Here is a 27,910-nt window from a genome sequence, read left to right as displayed (position 1 = left end):
TCAGACAATCAAACTACTCTGAGCTACAGGAGTAAATTCAAACCAAAGGCAAAGAAGTTGAAAACTTTGAAAAAAATTTAGACGAATGTATAACTAGAACAACCAATACAGAAAAGTGCTTAAAGGAGCTGACGGAGCTGAAAGCCAGGCTCGAGAACTACGTGAAGAATGCAGAAGCCTCAAGAGCCGATGTGACCAACTGGAAGAAAGGGTATCAGTGACGGAAGATGAAATGAATGAAATGAAGCGAGAAGAGAAGTTTAGAGAAAAAAGAATAAAAAGAAATGAACAAAGCCTCCAAGAAATATGAGACTATGTGAAAAGACCAAATCTGCATCTGATTGGTGTACCTGAAAGTGACGGGGAGAATGGAACCAAGTTGGAAAACACTCTGCAGGATATTATCCAGGAGAACTTCCCCAATCTAGCAAGGCAGGCCGACTTTCAGATTCAGGAAATACAGAGAAAACCACAAAGATACTCCTCGAGAAGAGCAACTCCAAGACACATAATTGTCAGATTCACCAAAGTTGAAATGAAGGGAAAAATGTTAAGGGCAGCCAAAGAGAAAGGTCAGGTTACCCACAAAGGGAAGCCCATCAGACTAACAGTGGATCAATCGGCAGAAACTCTACAAGCCAGAAGAGAGTGGGGGCCAATATTCAACATTCTTAAAGAAAAGAATTTTCAACCCAGAATTTCATATCCAGCCAAACTAAGGTTCATAAGTGAAGGAGAAATAAAATACTTTACGGACAAGCAAATGCTGAGAGATTTTGTCACCACCAGGCCTGCCCTAAAAGAGCTCCTGAAGGAAGCACTAAACATGGAAAGGCACAACCAATACCAGCCGCTGCAAAATCATGCCAAAATGTAAAGACCACTGAGACTAGGAAGAAACTGCATCAATTAACGAGCAAAATAACCAGCTAACATCATAATGACAGGATCAAATTCAGACATAACAATATTAACTTTAAATGTAAATGGACCAAATGCTCCAATTAAAAGACACAGACTGGCAAATTGGATAAAGAGTCAAGACCCATCAGTGTGCTGTATTCAGGAAACCCATCTCACATGCAGAGACATACACAGGCTCAAAATAAAAGGATGGAGGAAGATCTACCAAGCAAATGGAAAACAAAAAAAAGCAGGGGTTGCAATCCTAGTCTCTGATAAAACAGACTTTAAACCAACAAAGATCAAAAGAGACAAAGAAGACCATTACATAATGGTAAAGGGATCAATTCAACGGGAAGAGCTAACTATCCTAAATATATATGCACCCAATACAGGAGCACCCAGATTCATAAAGCATGTCCTGAGTGACCTACAAAGAGACTTAGACTCCCACACAATGATATTGGGAGACTTTAACATCCCACTGTCAGCATTAGAGAGATCAACGAGACAGAAAGTTAACAAGGATACCCAGGAATTGAACTCAGCTCTGCACCAAGCAGACCTAACAGACATCTACAGAACTCTCCACCCCAAATCAAAAGAATATACATTTTTTTCAGCACCACACCACACCTATTCCAAAATTGACCACATAGTTGGAAGTAAAGCTTTCCTCAGCAAATGTAAAAGAACAGAAATTATAACAAACTATCTCTCAGACCACAGTGTAATCAAACTAGAACTCAGGATTAAGAAACTCCCTCAAAACCACTCAATTACATGGAAACTGAACAACCTGCTCCTGAATGACTACTGGGTACATAACGAAACGAAGAAAGAAATAAAGACGTTCTTTGAAACCAACAGAACAAAGACACAACATACCAGAATCTCTGGGACACATTCAAAGCAGTGTGTAGAGGGAAATTTATAGCACTAAATGCCCACAAGAGAAAGCAGGAAAGATCCAAAATTGACACCCTAACATCACAATTAAAAGAACTAGAAAAGCAAGAGCAAACACATTCAAAAGCTAGCAGAAGGCAAGAAATAACTAAAATCAGAGCAGAACTGAAGGAAATAGAGACCAAAAAAACCTTCAAAAAATTAATGAATCCAGGAGCTGGTTTTTTGAAAGGATCAACAAAATTGATAGACTGCTAGCAAGACTAATAAAGAAAAAAGAGAGAAGAATCAAATAGACACAGTAAAAAATGGTAACGGGGATATCACCACCGATCCCACAGAAATACAAACTACCATCAGAGAATACTACAAACATCTCTATGCAAATAAACTAGAAAATCTAGAAGAAATGGATAAATTCCTTGACACATACACTCTCCCAAGACTAAACCAGGAAGAAGTTGAATCCCTGAATAGACCAATAACAGGATCTGAAACTGTGGCAATAATCAATAGCTTACCAACCAAAAAGAGTCCAGGACCAGATGGATTCACAGCCGAATTCTACCAGAGGTACAAGGAGGAACTGGTACCATTCCTTCTGAAACTATTCCAGTCAATAGAAAAAGAGGGAATCCTCCCTAACTCATTTTATGAGGCCAGCATCATCCTGATACCAAAGCCGGGCAGAGACACAACCAAAAAAGAGAATTTTAGACCAATATCGTTGATGAATATTGATGCAAAAATCCTCAATAAAATACTGGCAAACCGAATCCAGCAGCACTTCAAAAAGCTTATCCACCATGATCAAGTGGGCTTCATCCCTGGGATGCAAGGCTGGTTCAATATAAGCAAATCAATCGATGTAATCCAGCATATAAACAGAACCAAAGACAAAAACCACATGATTATCTCAATAGATGCAGAAAAGGCCTTTGACAAAATTTAACAGCCCTTCATGCTAAAAACTCTCAAGAAATTAGGTATTGATAGGATGTATCTCAAAATAATAAGAGCTATCTATGACAAACCCACAGCCAATATCATACTGAATGGGCAAAAACTGGAAGCATTCCCTTTGAAAACTGGCACAAGACAGGGATGCCCTCTCTCACCACTCCTATTCAACATAGTGTTGGAAATTCTGGCCAGGGCAATTAGGCAGGAGAAGGAAATAAAGGGTATTCAATTAGGAAAAGAGGAAGTCAAATTGTCCCTGTTTGCAGATGGCATGATTATATATCTAGAAAACCCCATCGTCTCAGCCCAAAATTTCCTTAAGCTGATAAGCAACTTCAGCAAAGTCTCAGGATACAAAATCAATGTACAAAAATCACAAGCATTCTTATACACCAATAAGAGACAAACAGAGAGCCAAATCATGAGTGAACTCCCATTCACAATTGCTTCAAAGAGAATAAAATACTTAGGAATGCAACTTACAGGGGATGTGAAGGACCTCTTCAAGGAGAACTACAAACCACTGCTCAATGAAATAAAAGAGGATACAAACAAATGGAAGAACATTCCATGCTCATGGGTAGGAAGAATCAATATCGTGAAAATGGCCATACTTCCCAAGGTAATTTATAGATTCAGTGCCATCCCCATCAAGCTACCAATGACTTTCTTCACAGAATTGGAAAAAACTACTTTAAAGTTCATATGGAACCAAAAAAGAGCCCGCATTGCCAAGTCAATCCTAAGCCAAAAGAACAAAGCTGCAGGCATCATGTTACCTGACTTCAAACTATACTACAAGGCTACAGTAACCAAAACAGCATGGTACAGTTACCAAAACAGAGATATAGATCAATGGAACAGAACAGAGCCCTGAGAAATAACGCCACATATCTACAACTATCTGATCTTTGACAAACCTGAGAAAAACAAGCAATGGGGAAAGGATTCCCTATTTAATAAATAGTGCTGGGAAAACTGGCTAGCCATATGTAGAAAGCTGAAACTGGATCCCTTCCTTACACCTTATAAAAAAATTAATTCAAGATGGATTAAAGGCTTAAACGTTAGACCTAAAACCATAAAAACCCTAGAAGAAAACCTAGGCATTACCATTCAGGACATAGACATGGGCAAGGACTTCATGTCTAAAACACCAAAAGCAATGGCAACAAAAGCCAAAATTGACAAATGGGATCTAATGAAACTAAAGAGCTTCTGCACAGCAAAAGAAACTACCATCAGAGTGAACAGGCAACCTACAAAATGGGAGAAAATTTTCGCAACCTGCTCATCTGACAAAGGGCTAATATCCAGAATCTATGATGAACTCCAACAAATTTACAAGAAAAAAACAAACAACCCCATCAAAAAATGGGCAAAGGATATGAACAGACACTTCTCAAAAGAAGACATTTATGCAGCCAAAAGACACATGAAAAAATGCTCACCATCACTGGCCATCAGAGAAATGCAAATCAAAACCACAATGAGATAGCATCTCACACCAGTTAGAACGGCAATCATTAAAAAGTCAGAAAACAACAGGTGCTGGAGAGGATGTGGAGAAATAGGAACACTTTTACACTGTTGGTGAGACTATAAACTAGTTCAACCATTGTGGAACTCAGTGTGGCGATTCCTCAGGGATCTAGAACTAGAAATACCATTTGACCCAGCCATCCCATTACTGGGTATATACCCAAAGGACTATAAATCATGCTGCTATAAAGACACATGCACACGTATGTTTATTGTGGCACTATTCACAATAGCAAAGACTTGGAACCAACCCAAATGTCCAACAATGATAGACTGGATTAGGAAAATGTGGCATATATACACCATGGAATACTATGCAGCCATAAAAATGATGAGTTCATGTCCATGGATGAAATTGGAAATCATCATTCTCAGTAAACTATCGCAAGGACAAAAAACCAAACACCGCATGTTCTCACTCATAGATGTGAATTGAACAATAAGAACACATGGACAGAGGAAGGGGAACATCACACTTTGGGGACTGTTGTGGGGTTGGGGGAGGGAGGAGGGAATAGCATTAGGAGATATACCTAATGCTAAATGACGAGTTAATGGGTGCAGCACACCAGCATGGCACATGTATACATATGTAACTAACCTGCACGTTGTGCACATGTACCCTAAAACTTAAAGTATAATAATAATAATAAAAAAAAGAAAATTTGAAAAAAAAATTAATCACAAAGAAGAAAATTAAAACTACCTACACTCTTACCACATGGAAATAACTATGGTTAATGTATTAATGTATCTTCTTCCAGATGTTTTTGTATGCATAAATGTGTGTACATTATTGGGATAATACTCTATTTTGTAACCAGCCTTTTCCCCTGGGCAATATATCAAAAATGTGTTTAAAAAAAAAATTCAGGAAATGACAGATTCTGGCAAGGCTTTGGAGACATAGGAACACTTTTACACTGTTTGTGGGAGTGTAAATTAGTTCAACCATTGTGGAAGACAGTGTGGCAACTCCTTAAGGATCTAGAATCAGAAATATCATTTGACCCAGCAATCCCATTACTGAGTATATACCCAAAGGATTATAAATCATTCTACTATAAAGACACATGTACACATATGCTTATTGCAGCACTATTTACAATAGCAAAGATTTGGAACCAACCCAAATGCCCATCAATGATAGACTGGATAAACAAAATGTGGCACATATACACACACCATGGAGTACTATGCAGCCATAAAAAAGAATGAGTTCATGTCCTTTGCAGGGACGTGGATGAAGCTGGAAACCATCATTTTTAGCAAAGTAACGTAGGAACAGAAAACCAAACACTGCATGTTCTCACTCATAAGTGGGAGTTGAACAATGTGAACACATGGGCACAGGTAGGGCAACATCACACACTGAGGCCTGTCAGGTGGTCGGGGGCAAGGGGAGGGAGAACATTAGGACCAATAAATACCTAAGGCATGTGGGGCTTAAAACCTAGATGGTGGGTTGAAAGGTGCAGCAAACTACCATGGTACATGTATACCTATGTATCAAACCTGCATAGTCTGCACATGTATTCCAGAACATAAAGTAAAATAAAAAGAAAAGAAAAGAGGCAATTCTCAAAAATAGAAATACAAATGGTCATTAGAAAATGTTGAAGCTTATTATAAAAGAAATGCAAATTTAAGACATGATCTTCACATATTAATTATTAAATAAACAAACGGGTGTGCCTTCATTTTCTGTCTTTCTTCTTTGAGTCTCATTGGCTTGACCACTAGCTTGATGGCAGGAGCTGGGTCATTTATCTTAGATCAGTAAATACAAAGTGACATGTTGAGAAAGGGAGAACAGTGCAATGGAAGGAGCCTAGGTACCTTTTACCCTCTGGACACAACTAAATTCTGGATTGTGTTCACTTACTTGCTAAGTGAGAGAGAGGTCAATGTTTATTGTGTTTAATCTATTGCTATGTTGGATCGTGTCATAGTAGCCATCTTGCATTCTAATGCAGTGATTGAGTCCTTAATACCATAACTTAGTGATTGTCTTTTCTGGAAGATTGCATTAACATTCTCACTGATCTCCCTGTCTTTAACTCTCTATAGCCAATGTCCTCTGGTTGCCAATGTTATCTTATAAAAATATAAATCAGTTGTTACTCCTCTGTTTAAAGCTTGTTCATAACTCTCTATATTAGTTGGCATGGGATACAAACCCCTTATTTGGGCCTTCGTCTCCTATCTTACTGCCTATCCCTCCACATAGTCTTATCTCCTGACATTTTTACCACATTTAAACCACACTCTCATTTGTTCCACCCTAGGATATTGATGTTCCTCTTCTAGAAACATTCCAGACTTTCGCATGGCTTGCTCCTCATTTAACGTGGCTCTTTGCAAATGTCACTCAGATAGGTTTTCTGTGACTATTCTACCTAAAATAGGATCCCATCCTAGAAAGGTGTCTGTTGATCTGTTTTATTCTCTTGATGAAATAAACTAAAACCGGTGTATATTTTTCTTTCCAATAAAATAGAAACTTAATGAAAACAAATAGGTTGTTATTTGTGTTCAAGGTGCCAGCTTCCAAAACAATACCTGGCATATGGCAGGTATCCAATGGCATGTTTAAATTAATAAATTAATGTTCCTTAATTCAGCATAGTTTGAATCATTTTAAATTGTATCTTCAGGCCCATAAATACCCGTGGGTCATCCTTCACTCCTCAGCCTCTCATCTAGTTAATTCCAAGTCCATTGATAAGATTTTGATAACTAATAGCTCCTTTCACTTCCCTTCAGCTTTGCTTCCTCTGCTTTGGCCTAGTCCATTAGTATCTCCTATACAACAGTGATGACCTCTTAATGAATCTTCCCTTCACGGAATTGTATGAGTTCCTTCCACCTCTTCTCTCTTTCTCCATGTCTCTTGAGTCCCTTGTATGTTTCAGTAATGCTAGAAATTTTTAGATTCTCTATGCTTATATTCTAACTCACTGCAGGGAAATCTGTATATGCTTTCTTTTTTCTATCTAGAACACTAATTTCACCCACGCTCCATACCAGTATGATGTTCCTATGCAACAAACTAGGCCAACATTGAACATCATTGTGACTGAAAATCATTACGCTACATTGAACATCATTATAGATTATGCTAAGAAGTCTTTCTTGAGCCCCAACTATTGAGCAACTATCCTTTCTCTGACAATATTCTCACAGTTTTAGCAGTTATTATTCTGAATTCTTGTCTGTGCCCCTCATGTAGCCTATATTTTTCACAAGTACAGAATACAAATCTTTCTTGTTCATAGTTATGCCCATTATCTGTAAGAATGCCTAAAGCATAGTAGGTCCTTAATAAGTGTTTGGTGAATATCTGAATGAGCATTACCTTCACCAAAGCTAGCCATGTTAGGTGCATTATAATTTTCTGAATTAATGTGAAAATGGGTACATGGGTAATATTAACTCACAATGGGCATAAGAATGATACCTTTCTTATGGACAAAGTTGTGACAAATCTTTTGAAATATTGTGGCAGTAGCTTTCCCAAAGGTAAGGCAGTTATTATAAAATATTTTACAAAATCTAATGAAAAATCTGCCCTTGGGGATTGGAACTGTAAGAGAATAAAGTTGATGAAAGAAAATTACTGTTAGACATCTCATGTCAAACAAACCTTGTAACTCTTGTTTTGTGCCTCCCAGCTTGAGTGCATAAGAGAAAAATGCAAATTTTCCAAATGAAGTGCAGCAAACAGTGCATAAATCTCAAGAAGACAGTATGACACACTTATTGAAACTTGGCAAAGACCAGAAATAAATGACTTTTTCTCTGAAATGCCAGCTTTTTTCTTTTTAAGATTAGCTTTTCCCTAAAGCTATATCAATTATAAATAATTGTTTGCTAGCAGAACTGGCACAGCTAAACTTAAAGCAAATAAACTAAGAAACTTAAGTGATTAAAATATAAACGAGATTTTAGCTTTTTTTGAGGAGATGACTTCAAAAGCATGCTAGAACAACTCCCCTGTATATGCCTATGCAAGAATATTAATTTGCAATTATGAGAGTTACAGATCAATGATCTACCGCTGTTTAAAAGAATTATCTGGGAATCTATACTTTGGAGTTTCCTTATAAAGAAAGTTACTTTGGCTTTACTTTATGGTTCTTCTGGTAGTCATTTAAGTCAAGGTTCTCTGTTCTGCACAACCAAAACAATCCATCCTAGTTTAAGTAATTAATAAGGGAATTTTATTTTAAAGATACAGGAGTGTATCGTTTTTGGATGTAGCTAGTCTTCAGGAAGGGGAAAATTTCCAGAAAATCTGAAATCTGTCTCTCATCTTTGCTTCCTTCTCTCCCTGCCTCTACTTCCCTCCTTTTTTTTTTCTTTTTTTTACCTTTTATCCTTTCTTTCTTTCTTCTGTCCAAATGACAGAATATTTTTGCCCCATGATTTTCTCTCTCAATCTCAGTCTCTTATTCTCACAGGAGAGTATCTGACTGGTTCAGTTCGGACTCCTGTTCAATAAACCATTACAAGGGTAGGTTGGGTCACATAATGAAACATGGCTGCCAAGACTGACAGATTATTGGCAGGCAAAGGCAGGAGGAAGAGTGGCAGATTATTGTTGTCTACCATATCTGCTTAACAATCCTTGGGTGGAACTAAGAAACATTAACCTTATACAGTTATGCACCACGTAAGTTTCAGTCAATGACAGGACGACATACACAATGGTGGCCCCGTATGATTATAATGGAGCTGAAAAATTCCTTATCGCCTGGGGATGTCTTGATGATCCTGACTCTCTGTAGGGCTTGGGTAATACATGTGTTTGTGTCTCCGCTTTTAACAAAAACAGTTTTAAAATTAGAAGGAATAGAAAAAGGCTTATAGATGAGGATATAAGGAAAAAAATATTTGTGTACATCTGTACGATGTGTTTGTTTTGAGTTGTCATTACAAAAGGGTCAAAAAGTTTAAAAAATTCTAAGTTTATAAAGTAAAAATGTTACAGGAAGGTAAGGCTAATTTATATTTAGAAAAAGATTTTTGTTTTCATTTAGTGTAGCCTAAGTTTATAGTGTTTATAAAGTCTATAGTACCTACTCACTCACCCAAAGCAACTTCCAGTTCTGCCAGCTCCAATCATGGTAAGTGCCTTATATAGGTATTCCATTTTTTTTGTCTTTTATACTGCATTTTGGCAGTCCTTTTTCTGCATTTACATATGCTTAGATACACAAATACTGACCATTGTGTTATAGTTGTGTATAGTATTCAGTATAGTAGCATGCTGTAAGGGCTTATAGTCTAGAAGCAATAGGCTGTACCAAATAGCCTAGGTGTATAACATCTAGGTTTGTGTCAGTTCACTCTTTGATGTTTGCACAATGACAAAATGACCTAATCACACATTTCTTAGAACATATCATTAAGAGACATATGATTGTATTAAATTGAGGTTATAGTGAAAACAATGTTATTTATGTTCAAATAAAGTGTTCTGTTTTTTGAAACTGACTTTCTAAAGACTCCATCATGTGAATTGTATCTTTACCTTCTCTGGACCCATATATACACAAACAATTTAAAAAGTTGTGTATTAGGAATGTTGATATTGGCAATGTGAGCTTCAATGACCAGTGCTAGTTCTTCTTTTTTACCAGCTGATGTAGTGCCTGCTTGTCTGCAGTAAATGCATAAGAACACTGAGAAGAATAGATGATTACAGGAATAAATTCATTCAGGTTGCCAACCTCATTTGCAGAGACCCTGCAGTAAAAACACTGCTGGATAAAGAAGGTCACATATGGGTTTGATATTGGTCTATTTTAGGAATGCTGAATGAATGCCTCTCTCAATACCATGTCTTCTGCAGTTTCTCTGAGGACTCCTTAGACAATTTAAACTTTTCCTTTAGCTCTGGTTACTATCTGATTACATGCTGATGGTAACCTAATACATATGGTTATCTCCTAAATAACTAGAGCTATGTTATATTTTTGTATTCCTCCCTACTGCTATTGCAAAAGTAAAAATTCAGTCTGCCCTGCCTTCTTGACCCCACTCTCTGTGAGCTTATTTATTCTCTTGCTCTTCCAGGGCTGGTTATCAGTATCATCTACTTATTTACCAAGCTATCTAATGTAGGGATCAGCAGCTCTGTCCCATATTCCTAGCTAACCACATATCCGTGGTTTCCAAGCCCTATTGGGAGTTTACAAAATCCTTTGAATCTGTTTAACTTGGCCTCTGCCCTCTGCCTTGATTTATTTGAGACTTATTATTTCTATCTTGGACTAATATAACCATATTTTAAAAGCATCTCTTGTCTTCCTCTTTTCCATTTGCTCTATTTTTACATTGCCACCAGAATTACCCTTGAAAGATGCTGCTATACACATACTGAGATGCTTAAAGATCTGCTTTAAAAATTATTTGAGGGTATTCAGAGGAAAGAAGAAAAGAAAATTTCAGTTTCCATTGTGAGTAGGGTAACATTCAAAGTGCTTTTTAATGTGCTCCTAGCACAACTTTTCATTCTTATCTTTTTGCCACATATATTATGTTTGAACCAACCAGAAATTCTGCCCTTGCCACAAACATGTAATGCTCCCATTCTTTTTGAAAGTAGTTCTTAATACATTACATATTAATTAGTTGTAAACTCTCACTTGAATTACTCAAGGACAGAGATGGTGTCTTTGCTCACCTTTGTACCCATCTTAGGGCCTTGCCTGGAATAGAACAGGTGTTGAATAAATGTTGATTAAATGTAACTATGCTCATTCAACAAGGCTATACATTTATTTTTCAATTTGGTAGACACTGAACATTGCAGGAATCGAAAATTTACCATAGGCCCTGATGATTCTCCTCCATTTGTGAAGCATCAGTAATAATTGCCTTGTGTTATGAAAATTTATTTGCTGAGAAATTCTGTGTCATGGATGAGAGGCAGAAATTACAAAGCTGAGGAAAATTATAAAAGGCCAATGTCACCCCTTAACTCTAAGTTTCTTTTTATTCTTCCTCAAGTTTAGCCATTCGGATGCATTTAAATATATTTATATCATACTAATTTAGGTTTTTGCTAAAGCTTTTTTGTAATTTTATGTTGCCGCTAAAGCTTAGTTTTCTTGACAAGTTGAAAAACCCCATACATATGTAATAGGATGTTATATTTAGCATTTACCAAGGCATAAAGAAAGTAGATGCTTCATGTAAAAGTAAGACAACATTTCAGGGCTTGTAAAAAAAGAGATGGTAGGAATTTGGTTTTGCTACCTTGAAATGCCCACAAACTTTTGCCTATAAAAGAATCTGAAGGGCCAAAGAGCAAATGGAAATTGAGAGAATACTTCTGAAAAGCTGCAGATATGATATTTGTCCCATTTTCTTCCAAAGGTTAGGTATTATCAAAATATAATTGCAATACTTAAAAACAAGATATTCTTTAAGTAGAGAATATAGATGTGACACAGTTTAATTCATTAAGGAAGGAATTATTAGAACGGTAAAGCTGGTTCAAAGAAAATTTGGCAGCTGACTGTATACAGGAATTGAGATAAAATATTAGTATGAGATTTCTAGGTTAGATACAAAACTGGTTAAAGTTGTATAGTGCAATAAAACAATTAGCTTTGAATTATTTTATTTAAAGGAAAGACATTATTTACATATCTAGGATAAAAATGATATGAAAAATGCAGGTGAAAAAATCTTCAAGTAAACATATAACATTACACAGAGACTTTATCAATAGTTAATGATAAGAAAAGCAACACTCTTTTTTTTAGAATATCATGTAATGCTCAGATTATCTTAAACAGTATTCTAGTATGGCATTGAAAAGACATGCCATTTTTGGCTTTACCTTATTTCTAAGTTTTGGATAATACTTGTTTACAGTCCCTGACCCTTATTTCAAGCTTAGTAAAATGAGTCATGTAAATCTGTGCTCTTAATTTCTGCATTGCAGGTGATTTTTATCTCTTCAAATTGAATATCTCCAGTTCACAAAACTTGTATTCAAACCTTGTCTGCAAAGTGGCACAACAAAGCATGAGTTTGGAAAAACCCTCAGGAATACTGTGCTCTTGATATAGTTGTGGTAAACTGTGTGTGGCATTGCTGGTGTGCCAGTTAAACGCATTTTGCTTCAGTGGAGAGAATATCATCTCTCTAGAGCTGTAATTGTTTTGACATGTTTCATTTCATTTTGTCACTAATCATCATTCTGAAAGACAAGCACTTCATACTTTTGATTTTACTATGTGACTTAGCATAGGCTTAGTTTTTGTCTCTGCTTTGCCTTTTCATAACTGTGCATAAGCTATTTTTCTAAATATAAGATAATGTTCTTTTAATGCTTTCAAAAAGTGCAAGAATATTTTATACATTATTTTTATGAGTTTAATTTTACTATTGTGCAAGTAAATGCATTGTAAGAATCACTTTTTGAAGTAAAAGTCCTTTGTAGAAGTGAGGAGAGGTTATTTGCGAAATAATCTTTACTGGGACATAATTGACGTGTGTTTACTGTTCTCTCTGGAATGTTTCTTGCTCTAATGGCCCATGTCTTTCTCTTTCCTTGCATCCAGATACTTGCCTGGCCATCTACCCTAAAATAGAACCCAATTATTTTCTATTTCTTTATTTGGCTTTAGTTTTCTTCATAGCAGCTGACATGCACTTATACTTGTTTATTGCCTTTCTGCTCCTGTTAAAATATGTTTGAAAATAGGAGGGGCTTCGACGATTTCTTCACTCCAGTATTTTTGGGATCTATGAAATGGACTTTCAATAAATATTTGTGGAATAAATAAATAAATAAATAGATCAGTGAATGGACGAAAGCTGAAAATATCTTTGGTAATTTGAAGAACACCCCTGTATGGGAAATAGTCTGCACAAGAAAACCAGTAGTATTGCACATCCACTTGAAACTTGTTCTTGTATTAGAGTTAAAGGAAGGACTTGGTAAAGTTATACCATGAACATGATAATAGCAACCATCATAGCCACACCAGCATCACTGTTTCTTACTGTTTATTAAGCACTCAGTATGGGCCTGGCTTAGAGCTAAATACTTAATATTTACTGTTTCATTTACTCTTCCATACTACATTACGTATGGACTAAGTGTACTGTTATCTCATTAAATCAGTTAGACTGGGCTTTGTTACTTGCTCATGGTCACACAGCAGGTAAGTTGTGGCAGTACTGGCACTCAGTCTCGAATCTGCCTGACTGCAAAACCCAGACTCATAACCAGAAGACTACCATTGTCTTCTCTTCTCCATAGTGGTTATAATCTTATATAATTGAATATGCCAAGTGAAATCATTACTTTTTTTTAAAATGGGTGTTGGCAGGCATAGTAATGTCAAAAGTAAGGGTGCAAAGATTTGTACATTAACTGTAATAGTTAGGATTGTTAGTCTGGTACCGAGATAGATGCAATGTGGTTAAGTATAGAAGCCTATACAGTGCAGTACCAACCACACATCCTACTTGCAGTATTTAAAAAGGAAGATTAAAAAAACAGCATATTTAGGAAGCCAAAGATAAATTCACTACAGGTACAGCTTTGTTAGGAACAGAAGAGTTGAGCTGAGAATTGTGGGTTAACTATGTGTGTGTGTGTGTGTGTGTGTGTGTGTGTGCATATATTTGCTTTTGCTTTTTGTTTTATATACGTTAGACTCCACGGGTCATGTATTCGGTACAAAGAAAAGAGAGTTCTGGACTTATGAAGAGACGTGGAATCTCTATTGACTTTGCCTATGGTAGCCTTTGATAAATCATTTAAACATAGCATAAATGTGGGAGTTCTGAGACTAAACTCCTTGAATTAATTTGTGGGTCTGCCATTTGCTAGCTTTGTAATTTTGGATTAAGATAGTCAAATTTTTTGTGCCTTAATTTTTTTAGATTTAAGCTGGCTTGCTATGAGGAAGAATCAAATATGACATATAAGTCTCTCACTCGTGCTTGGAATATGACACGTGCTCAGGTTTAGCACATACCTAATCTCCAAGATCCTCTCTGGCGGAAAGCGTCCAGAGCCTGTTGAGTTTTTCCGCCCTTTCCTTCCTGTGATCACCCTTCTCTCTCATTTCGCAGGCTCCTTTTCGCCCTCTGCCGGCTGACAGTGGCAGAACCCAGCTTTCTGGTTGCTGTGGGTACCGAGGTAACGCGGTAACCAAGGAGACCAAGACTCAAACTCCCGGCAGCTATCCGCGGCCATCCGGCAGTGACTCGAGAGGCTGGGGTCTCCAGGTGGGTTGTCTGGCTGCGGGTGGATGAGAGGTGAGGAGGGTCTCTGAGTCAGCCTAGCGGGCAGCAAGCCCGGGCTAGTTGGTGCGGGGAGCAGAGCGGGCAGCGCGGCTGGAAAGCAGACTCAGCTCGGGTGAAGCTGAAGGCACCGGCCCAGCAAGTGTTTGCTGAGCCCCTGCCATATGCTGACGTAATGCCAGGCCTGCAGGCAGCAGGACAGGGCCCTGGCCTCAGGAGTTGAAGCCTTTGGTATACACCAAAGACTTCCCAGCCCGAAATGCTAATGGATAAATGAATCAACAGTGAACCCCAGACAGTGAAATTGGGGACTTCATCAGTTTTACCCCTTCTGCAGCCCGACCCTTTCAAATACTAGCCCCTTTTATCCTTTGAAGTCATTTGCACCTTATGAAAAATTTGGCACCCTGAGAAACCATATTTCACTCCCTTTTGTAGCCTTTAGTCTGCCTGCGCGCTCACATGCACCCACTTCCTTCTGAAGTCTACTCCTCACAAGTAAAGGCTATGGTGCGGGGTGCGCGATTCCTGAGAAATCTGAAGATGTGGAAGTTTATTTTTTCTTCCCAAAATCAGCAGTAGAGGGAATCAGGTATATAAGGTTCAGTTATACATATTTTATAGCTTGACTTAAAATCTAAAGTTAGCAAGGCTCATTAAAAAAAATAGTAAAGTTGAAACTACACAGGATTAAAATTATACAAACTGTATGCTTATGCAAATGTAACGACTCCCTCTGCCTTTCTCCAATTTAGCTTATCTTATAGTCTACACAGAGGGCTGCCCTGACCTGTCATAATTTTACCAATTGTACTACAAATGAATTGTCTGAAAGTAGTTCCTTTATGTCTTTCAAGACACTTAATAATTGTTGCAATTATTTTATTTGCTTTTTCATTTTTACCTACTTCCTTCACCAGAGTGTAAGTTCAGTGAAGACTGGTATTATACCTGTCTGGTTGACCTTGTTCCTCAGTGCTTATCCTGACACCCGGCAGGGAGAGAGTGTTCAATGTATATTTGTTGATTGCTCATCAAGATCGTTTGGAAACATGGAAAAAAGAAAACAAAAAGTTTAGTTGAAGTGGGAAAGAGGGCGTGTTTAATTTTTTCCGTAGGGTAGGTTGTGCAAAAAACTAAAAGCAGTAGAAAAAAAATTACATACTTAGCACACTATTATTGGCACTACATTATGTATAGGGACTGTACTGATTGCTGGGGTTTCAAAGGTCAATGGTAGGACCACTCTCAAATATTTGGGCTACTTAGGGAAACAAAATCTATATAAACAAAGATGCAAAAAATAACACAAGGTAACATACAATAGCAAATGAGTTTAATAAACATGGTCTTTCTATAAGAGGAGAAGCTCGGTTTCGATGGAGGGAATCTTCATGATACAGGCGGCCTTCGAATTGAGCATTGAGTAGAATAAAACTTGGTGAGCAAAGAGGTAAACACTAAAGCTCATTATGTAAAAAAGATGAAAGCAGAGATGCTAAGGGTAAAGCAGAACCTTGATACTCCATTTTCTTCTCTAGGTAGTTTCTAAGGCTGTTTCTTCTCTAGGTAGTTTCTAAGGCTGCCCCGTTCCCTGAACCATGAGCTCTCTGGAGGTCTTATAGGTCTTATAGGAGCCCACAGCTTGACAAGTCAAGTCACAAATCAGACACCTTTTGTGTAATACCCCGCAAATTAGAGGGGGGAGGATCCTTACCATTTTCTACATGGGTAAGCTGAAGCTCAGAGATTTCTATCACGCAAAGGTTCTGACTTTAAATCCAGTGAATTTAGGATACCTAGGTTTTCTAACATTAAATTCAGTACCTTTTAATATTGCTTATTATTTTTAATTAAAAGTATTTTAAAATGGTATCTTGTCCCTTGATATCTAAAGGCAAAGTTTCTCAGTTGTTCTCAAGAGAACCTGCCTACAGAGGGTAAAAAACGGGCAACTTGGGTACCGTTTAGCACCTTGAAGCAGTATTTTATTATCAGATATCTTGTTTGGCTGAAAGATTGAATGCAACCTGAAGTCAATACCTATATTAGTCCATTCTCACACTGCTGTGAAGAAATACCCAAGACTGGGTTATTTACAAAGGAAAGAGGTTTGACTCACAGTTCTGCAGGGCTGGGGAGGCCTCAGGAAACTTATAATCATGGCAGAAAGGAAAGCAAACACATCCTTCTTCGCATGGTGGCAGGAAAGGGAAGGATGACAGCTAAGTGAAGGGGGAAGCCCCTTATAAAACCAACAGATCTCGTGAGAACTTACTATCACGAAAATAGCATGGGGGAAACTGTCCCCATGATTCAATTATCTCCTACCAGGGCCCTCCTACCACATGTGGGAATTATGGGGATTACAATTCAACATGAGATTTGAGTGGAGGCACAGCCAAACCATATCAATACCTGCTTTACTTTTAGAGCTTTTGCTATGAGAATGTGGCACACATTTATTTAGTAGGATACTCCAGCACAAGATACTATTCTAGAAATCATGTATTATCAGTTCTTGCCTTATAATTTTTTAAATATTTTAAAATATATATATATATATTTAAAATAAGGATAATTACAGATAGAAGAAATGTTAAAAGTAAAATTCTTTTAATTATTAAAAGCAACTATTTTAAATTCTCATTTAACATTTCTTTCTTGGGTCTCTGATTTCTAAGTGCTATGGTACTAAATGCCTAAACATGTTAATTCACCCAAAGTTGCTTGCTAATTAGACCCTTTCAAAATATTGCCACAGTAAGGGAAAATCCCTATTTATGGTATGGTTTTTAAGTCTTGTGCCTAACGTGATCTGAGTCATTAGAAGAATTAACTAACCTTAGATAAGTTTTCAATTACAAAAAGTGGCCCATCTTGTAAACAGTGGTTTCCCAAACCTCACATTCTGCCAATGGTGTTCTCTTGCACCTCTGGCCGAATGCTCTGAGTTTCTACCTGTATAGAGCATTGTACGTTCCTTGTTTCCATTCTGTGGCAGTAGGTTTTGATGTGTGGGTTGCTTTCTCAAAATAGGAACATGTGTAGAAGGATCATCAAACCATCATGGACAATTTTGGGTTAATTGGGTATAATGTCTGAAGAAAAATGGGGTTGTAGACAGAAAAATAATGTAGTCTAATGAATCAGGTAACTAGAAATTTTTCCAAATCACTACTAAATTTTTGGTATTTAGTTATAAAAAAAAATTGAATGACCAAAAGACACAAGGAAGTATAAGTTTTGCATAACCAGGAGTTTATCTGTATTCCTCTGGTTTTATTAGCTGTCTAAAATTTTGTGCTTTGCTATTCTTGCTGCTGACATTGTTATATCCTTGCTATCCCAAGAAAGGTGACTAAATTCTCTGTTGGCTTTACAAAAGGAAACAGACAGAATAACATGACTCAGAATTATAATCTCCCCTTTTTCTTCATACAAGGAAATTAGCTTATGTAGGTGACTAGATAAAATATGTAATTGAGAAGAAGCCTTACTAATTGCATTCAGTGAAGTGAAATCCCCCTTGAATAAGACCATTTATTGGTTAAATAACATTATCAGCAGAGCTATAAATCTGAGTCATCTTATTGTAATGAGATTTACAGATGTTCGTTCATTTTTTGTATTGGTAAAATCAATCATATATCAGTTTAGCTTTATATATGTACATACACATAAAATTATATTGTATATCTCAATGTGTAAGCAAAATTATAGCAATTTAGATTATTTTAATAATCAGACAGATTAACTTTGGGAATTATTTTATCTCTTTAATGATAATAATAACATTATGGAAGTTTTTGTGACAAAGTTATCAATTATAGACAAGAGGCCAGTATTTGGATTTCCTGAATATGATCAGAAGGCAACACAGATTCCATGTTATGGAGCAGAATTATTCCTGGAGGTTTTTGAAAGGTGCCTTTGGTAGCTGCTATTTGATGAAAATGGGACAAATATACTACCTACAAAAATGAGGGAGAAAAAAGAGAATTACATTTGAAAATGCTACCACCTCCCTCCCAAAAAGCAAACCAAATCTTAGTTTGCCATTCCTATGTTATCTTTATTTCCTGTTGACACATAATTTAGCTTTGAGAGACAGGACTTGGTGGTTGAAAATTGAGTCTGAGTGAGACGCCTGCTGTAGATTCTTCTTCTATCAAAATGCCCCATGATATTGTGGTTGCTTGTGTGGATTTCCCCTTGATTGTGAGGGCCTCAAGGAAAGACACCATGGCTTATTTGCCATCATGACTTCAATACCTGGGACTACTAATAAGGATCACAAAGGAACAGTTAAAATACATGTTTGTGGATTGAAAGTACAAACATAACTAGTTCCATGAGGCAACCACTATCTTATTTAAAATGTAGTAATTATTTTGTGTAATTCCATTTTGCAATTATATTTAGAGAATAAATTCCTAGAGAATTTCCTCCAAAATTGTGAAGATCTACCCTTTCAGGTTAGATTTAATTTTTGGAGATAGTCCAAGTAATTTGGAGGTAGGTTTGAGTGAAAAAAAATAGTTGCTCCTATTGCACAATCATTTTTAATTTCAAATGAGGCACAACAAAATGGATTTGTGTGTGTGTTGGTATATAATGGATTCTGTTTTTTTTTTTTTTTTTTTTTTTGAGACAGGGTCTCATTCTGTCACCCAGACTGGAGTGCAGTGGTGCGATCTTGGCTCACTGCAATCTCGACCTCCCGGGTTCAAGCGATTCTTATGCCTCAGCCTCCCGAGTAGCTGGGATTACAAGTGTACGCCACCATGCCTGGCAAATTTTTGTATTTTTAGTAGAGACGGGGTTTCACCATGTTGGTCAGGCTGGTCTCGAACTCCTGACCTCAAGTCATCTGCCCACCTTGGCCTGGGATTACAGGCGTCAGCCATCACGTCCAGCCGTAAAATGGATTCTCTAGACAGTTTCAAAAGAGGCGTCCCCAAAAATGTTTTCAATCAGTGGTTGCATCGTTGAAATATAAGATAGTCTCCCGAAGGAACAACGATGAAGAACCACTCATTTGGTTGTGTAGACTTTGATGTCACAATAGCCTTTTATTAGGTAACTCCAATTTTGGTGCTGTCCTTCCTTAAGTCTTAGAGCAAAGCTTCTAGACTTATGTTTTCCCTGCTAAATCCCCATTAGACTCTTATTAGCTACAGAATAAATTCCAAATGCTATAAACTTGACATTTAAAGCCACTCATTATTGGGCCTCAGCCACTATATCTAAACTCATGTTTATTTTTTTTCTTCCATGTAACCTGCACACCAAGCAAGTGTAACTATTCATTAATCCCTTATTCAAGAGCTATTCTTTCCAACAGTATGGATTGTTCATCTAATCCATACTTTATCTGTAAGCCTTCTTTCTCCTTCAAAGCTTTACTTAAATGCTAGCCAGCTGAATTCTCTCTTTCACTTCCTATATTATCACATGTATAAATTTTATAGACCTTATAATTTTTACTTTGTTTTATGGCTTTTATATTTAGGGTCTTATATGCCCTATTTGACTCTAAACCATTTGAGCTCAGAAAACAAACCTCCTTAGGCCTTGACTCCTCTCCATACCTCTCAGCACATTGCCTTGTATATAGCAGAACCTTAATAAATGTTTATTGTGGTTATGAGCACACACATAGGAACAGATATATAAATGACAGCATCAAATGGTGTGGGCGTTTAAGTCTATGGTCACTATAATATTGACTCATATTTGTTTAAAAGCTCTTAGAACTGGAAATTTTTATTCCTATAAAAATCTAATAGTTGTTCATGTGATTTAGTAATTCAGCATTACAGGGTAAATTATTATAGAACCATGAGTAATTGGGATACTTGGGAAACAGGGTGTTCTGAATAATTTAATTTTCTGGTTAACTCAAAGTTAAGCAGAAAGTCCTTTTTGTTTCATTTCTTGTTGAAAAATTCTTTCTAAAATATGCTAATTTCAGATCTTAGCCAAAGAGCATCGTTAAAATTTTCTTTGATAAATGAGGATATTAGAATGCCTTTGGGTAATTATTACATACCTTAATTTTCATTTTATATTGCCATACATATATATATAAAGGATATTGGGTTTAGACTGTATCTCAAAGATTCTTTTTGTTTCTCTCTGCACGGCCTTGGATATTATTTTTAGATAGAACAAATACTTGGTATACTTTTATAGCCTTAGCAATAGAAAGAGCCAGAATATGTGCTTTAGTTTGTTTTAATGAATGCATCCTTCACTTTTAGTTGAATATTTCCCTAGTCTTTTGCTGTAGAGTTTACCTTTGAACAACATAGGTTTGAACTGCACAGATCCACTTATAAATAATTTTTAAAAAATAATAGTTACACTTGTGTATCTGTCCCTCTTGCTTTCCCTTCCATGTCATCTACCACTTCCATCTCTGCCACTCCTGAGACAGGACCAACTCCTCTTCTTCTTCGTCTTCCTCAGCCTACTCAATGTGAAGCCACTGATCATGATTCACTTGCACTTAATAAATAGTAAATATATTTTCTCTTCTTTATGATTTTCTCAATAACATTTTCTGTTATCTAGCTTACTTTTTAAAAGAATATAGTATGTACATACATATAACATACATAATGTATTCATTGATTATGTTATCAGTAAGGCTTCTGATGAACAATAGGTTAATAGTAAAATTTGGGGGAAATTAGAAGTTGTATACAGATTTTTGGGGGATTGGTGCCCCTAACCCTTATGTTGTTGAAGGGTCAGCTGTACATAAATATTGGTGAAATTTTAATTCCATCAGACATGTTACATTTCTAACTTTATTAGTACATAAATAGTTACATAACTTAAAATACAGTCATTTCTAGGTTTCCACAGGAGACTGGTTCCAGTAACTCCCTCACACCCTGCAAACACCAAAATCCAAGGATGCTCAGGTTCCTTATATAAAATGGCATAGTATTTGCATATAGCCTACACATAACCTACTGTATACTTTAAATCGGCTCTTGCTTATTTATAATACTTAATACAATGTAAATGCTACGAAAATAGTTGTACTTTTTAAAGTATTTTTTATTCTAATATTTTTGATTATCTGGTTGATATGTGACTGAAGGGGACAAAGGGCTAACAGTGTATAATTTTTGCTGTTTAAATTTTGATTCAGCCTTTTTGCTCATAAAGTTTTAAAAACATTCCTGAATTATATGGAGTTTTGAATTTGTAACTTATACTGCTTCACCTCTGCCGTAATTCTTTTGTCTTTTTTACTTTTACAGAAGTGTTTACAAATCAGAATAACTTTTAGACAATATTAAGGTGGTAATCATGAACAGAAAAGATTTTGTAGTTCTTCCATGGGGAAAACCTGGAAATTCTGTAAAGCTAAAATATAGGTGAGTTCATATATATTTATTTCTTAATAGGAATAGTTGCAAAGCTTCTGTATATTGTAATTTTGACTATTTTGTGAATTCTTATCTTCATTTTTCACATTCCTGTATTTTTATCTATAAGAATATAGCTTTGAAATACTATAAATCTATAATAGTTTAAAAATGAGGATTAAAAATATTTATTCCACAAGAATCAATGTGACAAGTTATAAAGGTTTTGTTCATTACCTATTAAAGTAATACAACAGAATATTAAACATATTTTTCATGGCCCTTATTCAAAGTTAAGTAAGGATTATCCTGAAATTTAGGGAGACTATTAGGATGAGAGACCCCTAACCAGGAAATAGAAAGCACTACATACTTTAGCCCTTTACATAAAGGACATTATGTTGAATTGACCTTTTTCAGGAGAGGTCTGTCCTAGATGACTGGGAGATGCATTGAGCCGGAGCCAAACAATTACTGGTATCCTGGGAATTTTATGACCTTGCAGGGGTATGGGAGAGTATAGCTCCCTGTTTGTCTTTGATGTCACCTACAGTCACTGGAAATACTTAGGGCTTTCCTCTTTAATATCAGTAAGAGCCAGCCAGCATAGGATGAGGACAGACTTTTTTTTTAGACGAAGTCTTGCTCCCTCATCCAGACTGGAGTGCACTGGCATGGTCTCAGCTCACTGCAACCTCCACCTCCGGGGCTCAGGTGATTCTCCTGCCTCAGCCGCTGGAGTAGCTGGGATTACAGGCACACGCCACCGTGCCTGGCTAATGTTGGTATTTTTAATAGAGATGGTGCTTGGCCATGTTGGCCAGGTTGGTTTACTCCTGACCTTAAGTAATCCTCCGGCCTCTACCTCCCAAAGTGCTGGGATTACAAGCATGAGCCACTGCACCCAGCCCAGACTATCATTTTTAATTTGAGTTTCTGAGTTTTTTGATCCAGATCAATAGTTTTGTGGTTATTTGGTGTCCTCAAAGCTATTCTAATGCTCTCTTCCCCTTTGAGATATGGGGTATAAAAGCATTGTGTAAACTGGAAATGTTATAAAAATATATGGCATTATAATTTTTAGGTATACCATGTTTTTGGTGGGGAGGGTAGCTATCTAATTGCTAGGACTACCAATTTTGCTAATAGAAAAAGAAAAAGGGACATGCATTATTTGATTTTAGTGACATATTTCAGGGCCACGTGTCTATACCTATAAACATTCAGCCAACAAACATTTACTAAGTGTGCATTTTCTATACACTGTGCTGGGGAATGATGGCTACAAAAGCAGGAAGTCAGAGTCCTGGCACTCCGAAAGCTTAGAGAGAATATGAATGAGTACAGTTACACTGACAATATAGAATGAAGCATGGTGTGATGTGTACAGACAAGGGACTAGGAGAGAACATGGCTCAAACTGCTAGAGCAGGAGTGAAGAGGAACCCAAGTTCTGAGTGAGAGATGCAGTTAGTTGGGTAGTTATTGGGTGAAACTTATGCAAAGACACAGAGACCACATGATTTTGGGGACTTCTCAGACATATCCAATTGTCTAAGAAGAAGGGTGGAGAAAAAGTCAGGGTCTAGATGATACCTAACTTGTATGTCATAGTAAAGAGTTTGGAAATAAGTTGGAATCACTATTCCCTGGCCTGTACGTCTCCCTGATCCACAAACCATTAAAAACCAGGATAGGAATACCCACTCATGGTAATTACCATAGAGTTCTCTTTCTCACTTTTTCTGTGTTCCAAGCCTGTTCTCATTGGACATTGTCTTTACATTGTCCGACATTCTGGTGTTCTTCCAGTCCTCTTGACCTCTTTCTCAGCCCCTAAACCATTTCAGTCTTATTTCTGGCCCTTGGATTTGTTCTGTTGATTAGAAATTATTTTCCAATTTTCATACCATCTGTATTGCCTCTAATATATTCAAGTAGTTTGATGCATACTATTTAAAATAACAATTTTTTTCTCTATAGGCAACATACATATTTTTGCTGAACTGATCATTTTGGAAATCTGAAAGAAATCTCTTAAACAATAAATTAAATAAATAAAGCTAAGGATCAACCTTAGCTTTCCTCAGTGGCTTTGCTTTCCCTTTATGGCTCGTGTATAACGTTGTCTCCAGGGGGAATCCTCTGTTTTGTGTGAGATCCATACAATCCAACCTTACATAAACTTGACCACTTGGTCAGTAGGCCACTCTTTTCTTCAGCCTTACCCTTTTCCTCTACCACAGTGGGACTTCAAAAACGTCAGAAGTCTTCTAAGCAAATGAGTGACACAATCATATTTGTTCTTTTAACTCTTCTCCTGTAAGCAGTTTGTGAAGTGTGGTAGGCTGTCAAGACTTTAGGCAGGGAGATAAACTGTTTCTCGTCCTGAATTGTACCTGTGGCCCATTTCAGAATGGTCTGTTTCAGGAAAAGACACCATTGTCCTCCTGACAGCTCAAATAAGAAACATGGGATTATTTTAGATTTCTTCCTTGTTCCCTCTCTAATCAGTCACCTACTTCTGGTCAGTTTCCAACTTGTTAATTCTATCTTCTTAAATTTCTCAAAAGCTCCATTTTTCTCTCCATTGCCCCTGCTCAGTCAGACTAGCCCAAATTCTCTATTATTTGGATTACTGGAATAGTCTACTAATTGATTGTCTTGCTTCTAGCCTTGCACCCTCTAATTGATTTCCTTTGATACAGTCTGAGTGATCTTTCTAAACGCAAGTCTGATCGATTCTCTTAAAACCATTTAATGATCCTCATTGTTCATACAATATAAATCCCAATTTCTCATCATGGCTTACAAGGCTCCTCATGATCCTGTCCACTTCAGCAGTTTGATTTTTTGCTACTTTTCCTATTCTGCACTTAATGTCTGGTCACAGAGAACTTCTAGTTCCTTGATCCACCCATTACTCTTTGCTACCTATGTCCACACTCCTTTCTTTCTGGAACACGGCACTCAGCACTTCCCTTTGACTGGCTAAGTCCTTTCATCCTTTAGGTTTCAGCTCATACTTCACCGTCTCCAGGAACTGTTCCTGCATTCACAGGGCTGAGGTATGTGCTCTTTCTTTGTGCCCAGGTAGCTCCCTGTACTTCCCCAATGACAGCACTATTCTACTATATTTCAATTACCTTTATGCTCATCTATTCCTCTCAGTACTGGAAGGTCCATTGTATTTCACATTCTATCACCTAGAAGTGTTTGTCTGGGGTAGTGGCTGCATTACTCATTGTGGAGTAGATACAACGAAAATAAATGCCTTTCTTTCTGTATCTTAGCCAGCTTCTCTGAACCCCCTGGACAGCCCTTCCTATCACTTTCTGTATATCTTCCTGGATTGTGTCCGCTTAGGACATATCCTTGGCCCGCTTGCTTTTTGGTAATTGCTTGCTACCTCTAGAAAGATTTCTCCTTTATGAACTTCATTATGCCTTGATTTTGTTCCGTGCCATAGCATGCATGGGGGCCCACCCTGCTTGACTGTAGTAAAACACTAATATAATATTGAAGGAAGAGATTTGGACTTACAATAGTAAAAGCTAGAGAATTAGTTTGGGTTAGATCTATGAAAGAAAGAGTCGGTGGCTAATACTGATAACCAGACTTCGTAAAATGAAGAAAATGTCTTTTGTCAAAAACTTAGTGAGTTTCAGATATTATCAAAATCTCTTGTACAGGAATCTCCTGTACCAAAACTGTTAATAGGTGCTTTCTTCTTAATAGGTCTCAAACAGGTACTACCTTTTCCCCCTCATCATACATATATGACATAAAGGTAGTGATTTAAAATTTCGGAAGTGACCAGTTCAGCAAAAATATATATTTTGTCTATTGTTTTAAATACTGTGCTTCAAACCACTTGACTACATTGGAGGCAAAACAATATGAAAATTGGAAAATATTTTTATTATGTTTTCTGTTTGTATGTCATAGATATTTGTTCATATATAAAAACATGCCTTATATATGAAGTTAATTATAATTTTGAACCCCTAGCAATGTAATAATTGAAACAAAAGTCTAAGATTTGAAAAGATAATTTGCTTCAGGATTTTGATGGAAGGCAAATGCTAACTTTAAAAACTAGATTTCGGAGAAGTACAAAAGAAATAGGTAAAATATTTTATTTATTATTCATGATTCTAATTTAACAGGAAAAGATTTTATAAAATTATTTTGGCTTCACTTGTTTTTCTGCTTACTCCATTTAAATCTTATGTCTTCAGAAATGCTCAAGAACTGCGAATGGAGAAAGTACAGTTAGAGTTTGAGAACCAAGAGATGGAGAAGAAACTGCAAGAATTCCGATCCACAAGAAGCAAAGAAAAGGAAGAAAGAGAGTGGGTGAAACTCTTAGAGAATTTTAGATGAATCGACTAAATTATATAAAGAACTATTTTATATACTGTTATCATTCCAATAAAAGCATTTAATGGATGGATAATTTCTGACTTTTCCTGACGAACGAGCAATAGCAAAGGCCTTCTATTTTTTGTTTTTGTGCCACTTAGATGAGGCATGTTGTTTTTTAAAATTACCATTACTTTTGTTTCTTCTGAGCATTATTGGGTCTTATCCTTTCTTATTTCCTTTTTATTTAACTTTTTGCTTCTCATTGATTTATGGTCTGGAATGTTTACGACAGCAGTGCACACTTCACCTTTTGCTCTCAGAAAATTGCCATCAATAGCAAATAAACACCAGTTTATGTTTAGTGCCATTTTTATTTATTCAAAAGCTTTTGGGAGCAAGAGTTCACATATATATACATAATGAAGATCTGAAAAATAAATGCTATTACATATATATATACATATATATATATACATATATATATACATATATATATAATCAGAATTGCTCAAACCCTTATGTATATTTAAAATATTTTTAGCAAGTGTTAGTTAGCTGAAATTTTATTAATGAGAACTTTCTAATATTATGCTTATATATTTGTACTAATTATACTGAATTTGTTGTTTTGTTGTAAGATAATATAAATGATAACAAACAGAACTAATAATTATGTGATGGAAATTCTGTTTCTTAGCTCTAGGCTAACTCCCAGCCCATTTTCTAGCACCCATTTTAATGACTAAAAATTTTCTCCACAAATGTCTTATCTTTGTATAAGTCTACGTATATACATGTGTATGAATGTATTTTGTTTTCATTGAGTGTATCTGTTGCATATATTGTGTCTTTTACTTTTTTTTTTTACAAATGAGTTCATCTAAAAATATGGGAATTAATTCATATCCTACTATTTTACTTAATATATCTTAGTGCTCTTATCACATCAGAATGCATTGATGTGATAAGAAAATTAGCCTAATTTTCTTGGTGGCTATGTAGTATTTTTTGTGTCTATATAATAGCATTTATTTTTCAGATCTTTATTATGTTTTTAGTATCTTATGATTATAAATGCTGCCATGAACATGCTTTTTCATGTATTTTCGCTTACATATGCAAAGCTATTTGTGGGATAAATTCCTACCTCTGTAATTTTAGGTCAATGTGTTATTTGCATTTTACATTGTGATAGACATTGAGAAATTGTCTTCCAAATAGGTGTCAAAAGTTTATAATCTTTTCCTACAGTGTATGAGAGTGCATGTTTCATGTCGGTTTGCTGGTACTAAATATCACCAAACTGTTTGTATATTAAATTAACTTTTGCTTAGTCCTCAAAGTGATGACCATCAAATACCTAGAAGTGCCTTCTTAACCTTTAATGACAATTCAAATGTGCTCATTATACTTTCAGTAGTATTTATCTTTAGAGTCCAATCTTTGAAAAATATGCATAACTCGTATACATACCCCCTCTAATAGAGCATTGGTTTAATCAGAGCATCTCATGTTGTATGTCATCCAGGATGACAAAGTTTATTATGTGTCTTGCTGCT

At 36.3% G+C, this 27,910-nt stretch overlaps 1 protein-coding gene across 1 annotated transcript in view; it reads left to right on the top strand.

The window, feature by feature from the left end:
- Positions 1-14,513: 14,513 nt before the first annotated feature.
- ZBBX (zinc finger B-box domain containing) overlaps positions 14,514-27,910 on the top strand; it is a 135,387-nt gene continuing 121,990 nt past the window's right edge. The window contains exons 1-3 of the mRNA XM_054482754.1: positions 14,514-14,580; positions 21,876-21,992; positions 26,225-26,338. Of these exons, the coding sequence (XP_054338729.1) occupies positions 21,925-21,992; positions 26,225-26,338 (182 nt within the window). The 5' untranslated portion in view covers positions 14,514-14,580; positions 21,876-21,924. The remainder of the gene's footprint in view (positions 14,581-21,875; positions 21,993-26,224; positions 26,339-27,910) is intronic.

Source organism: Pongo pygmaeus, chromosome 2, assembly GCF_028885625.2.
Source record: "Pongo pygmaeus isolate AG05252 chromosome 2, NHGRI_mPonPyg2-v2.0_pri, whole genome shotgun sequence".
NCBI classification, from domain to species: domain Eukaryota; kingdom Metazoa; phylum Chordata; class Mammalia; order Primates; family Hominidae; genus Pongo; species Pongo pygmaeus.
Note: the sequence above shows the minus strand (reverse complement) of the source record. Positions and strands in the feature narration are given on the sequence as shown.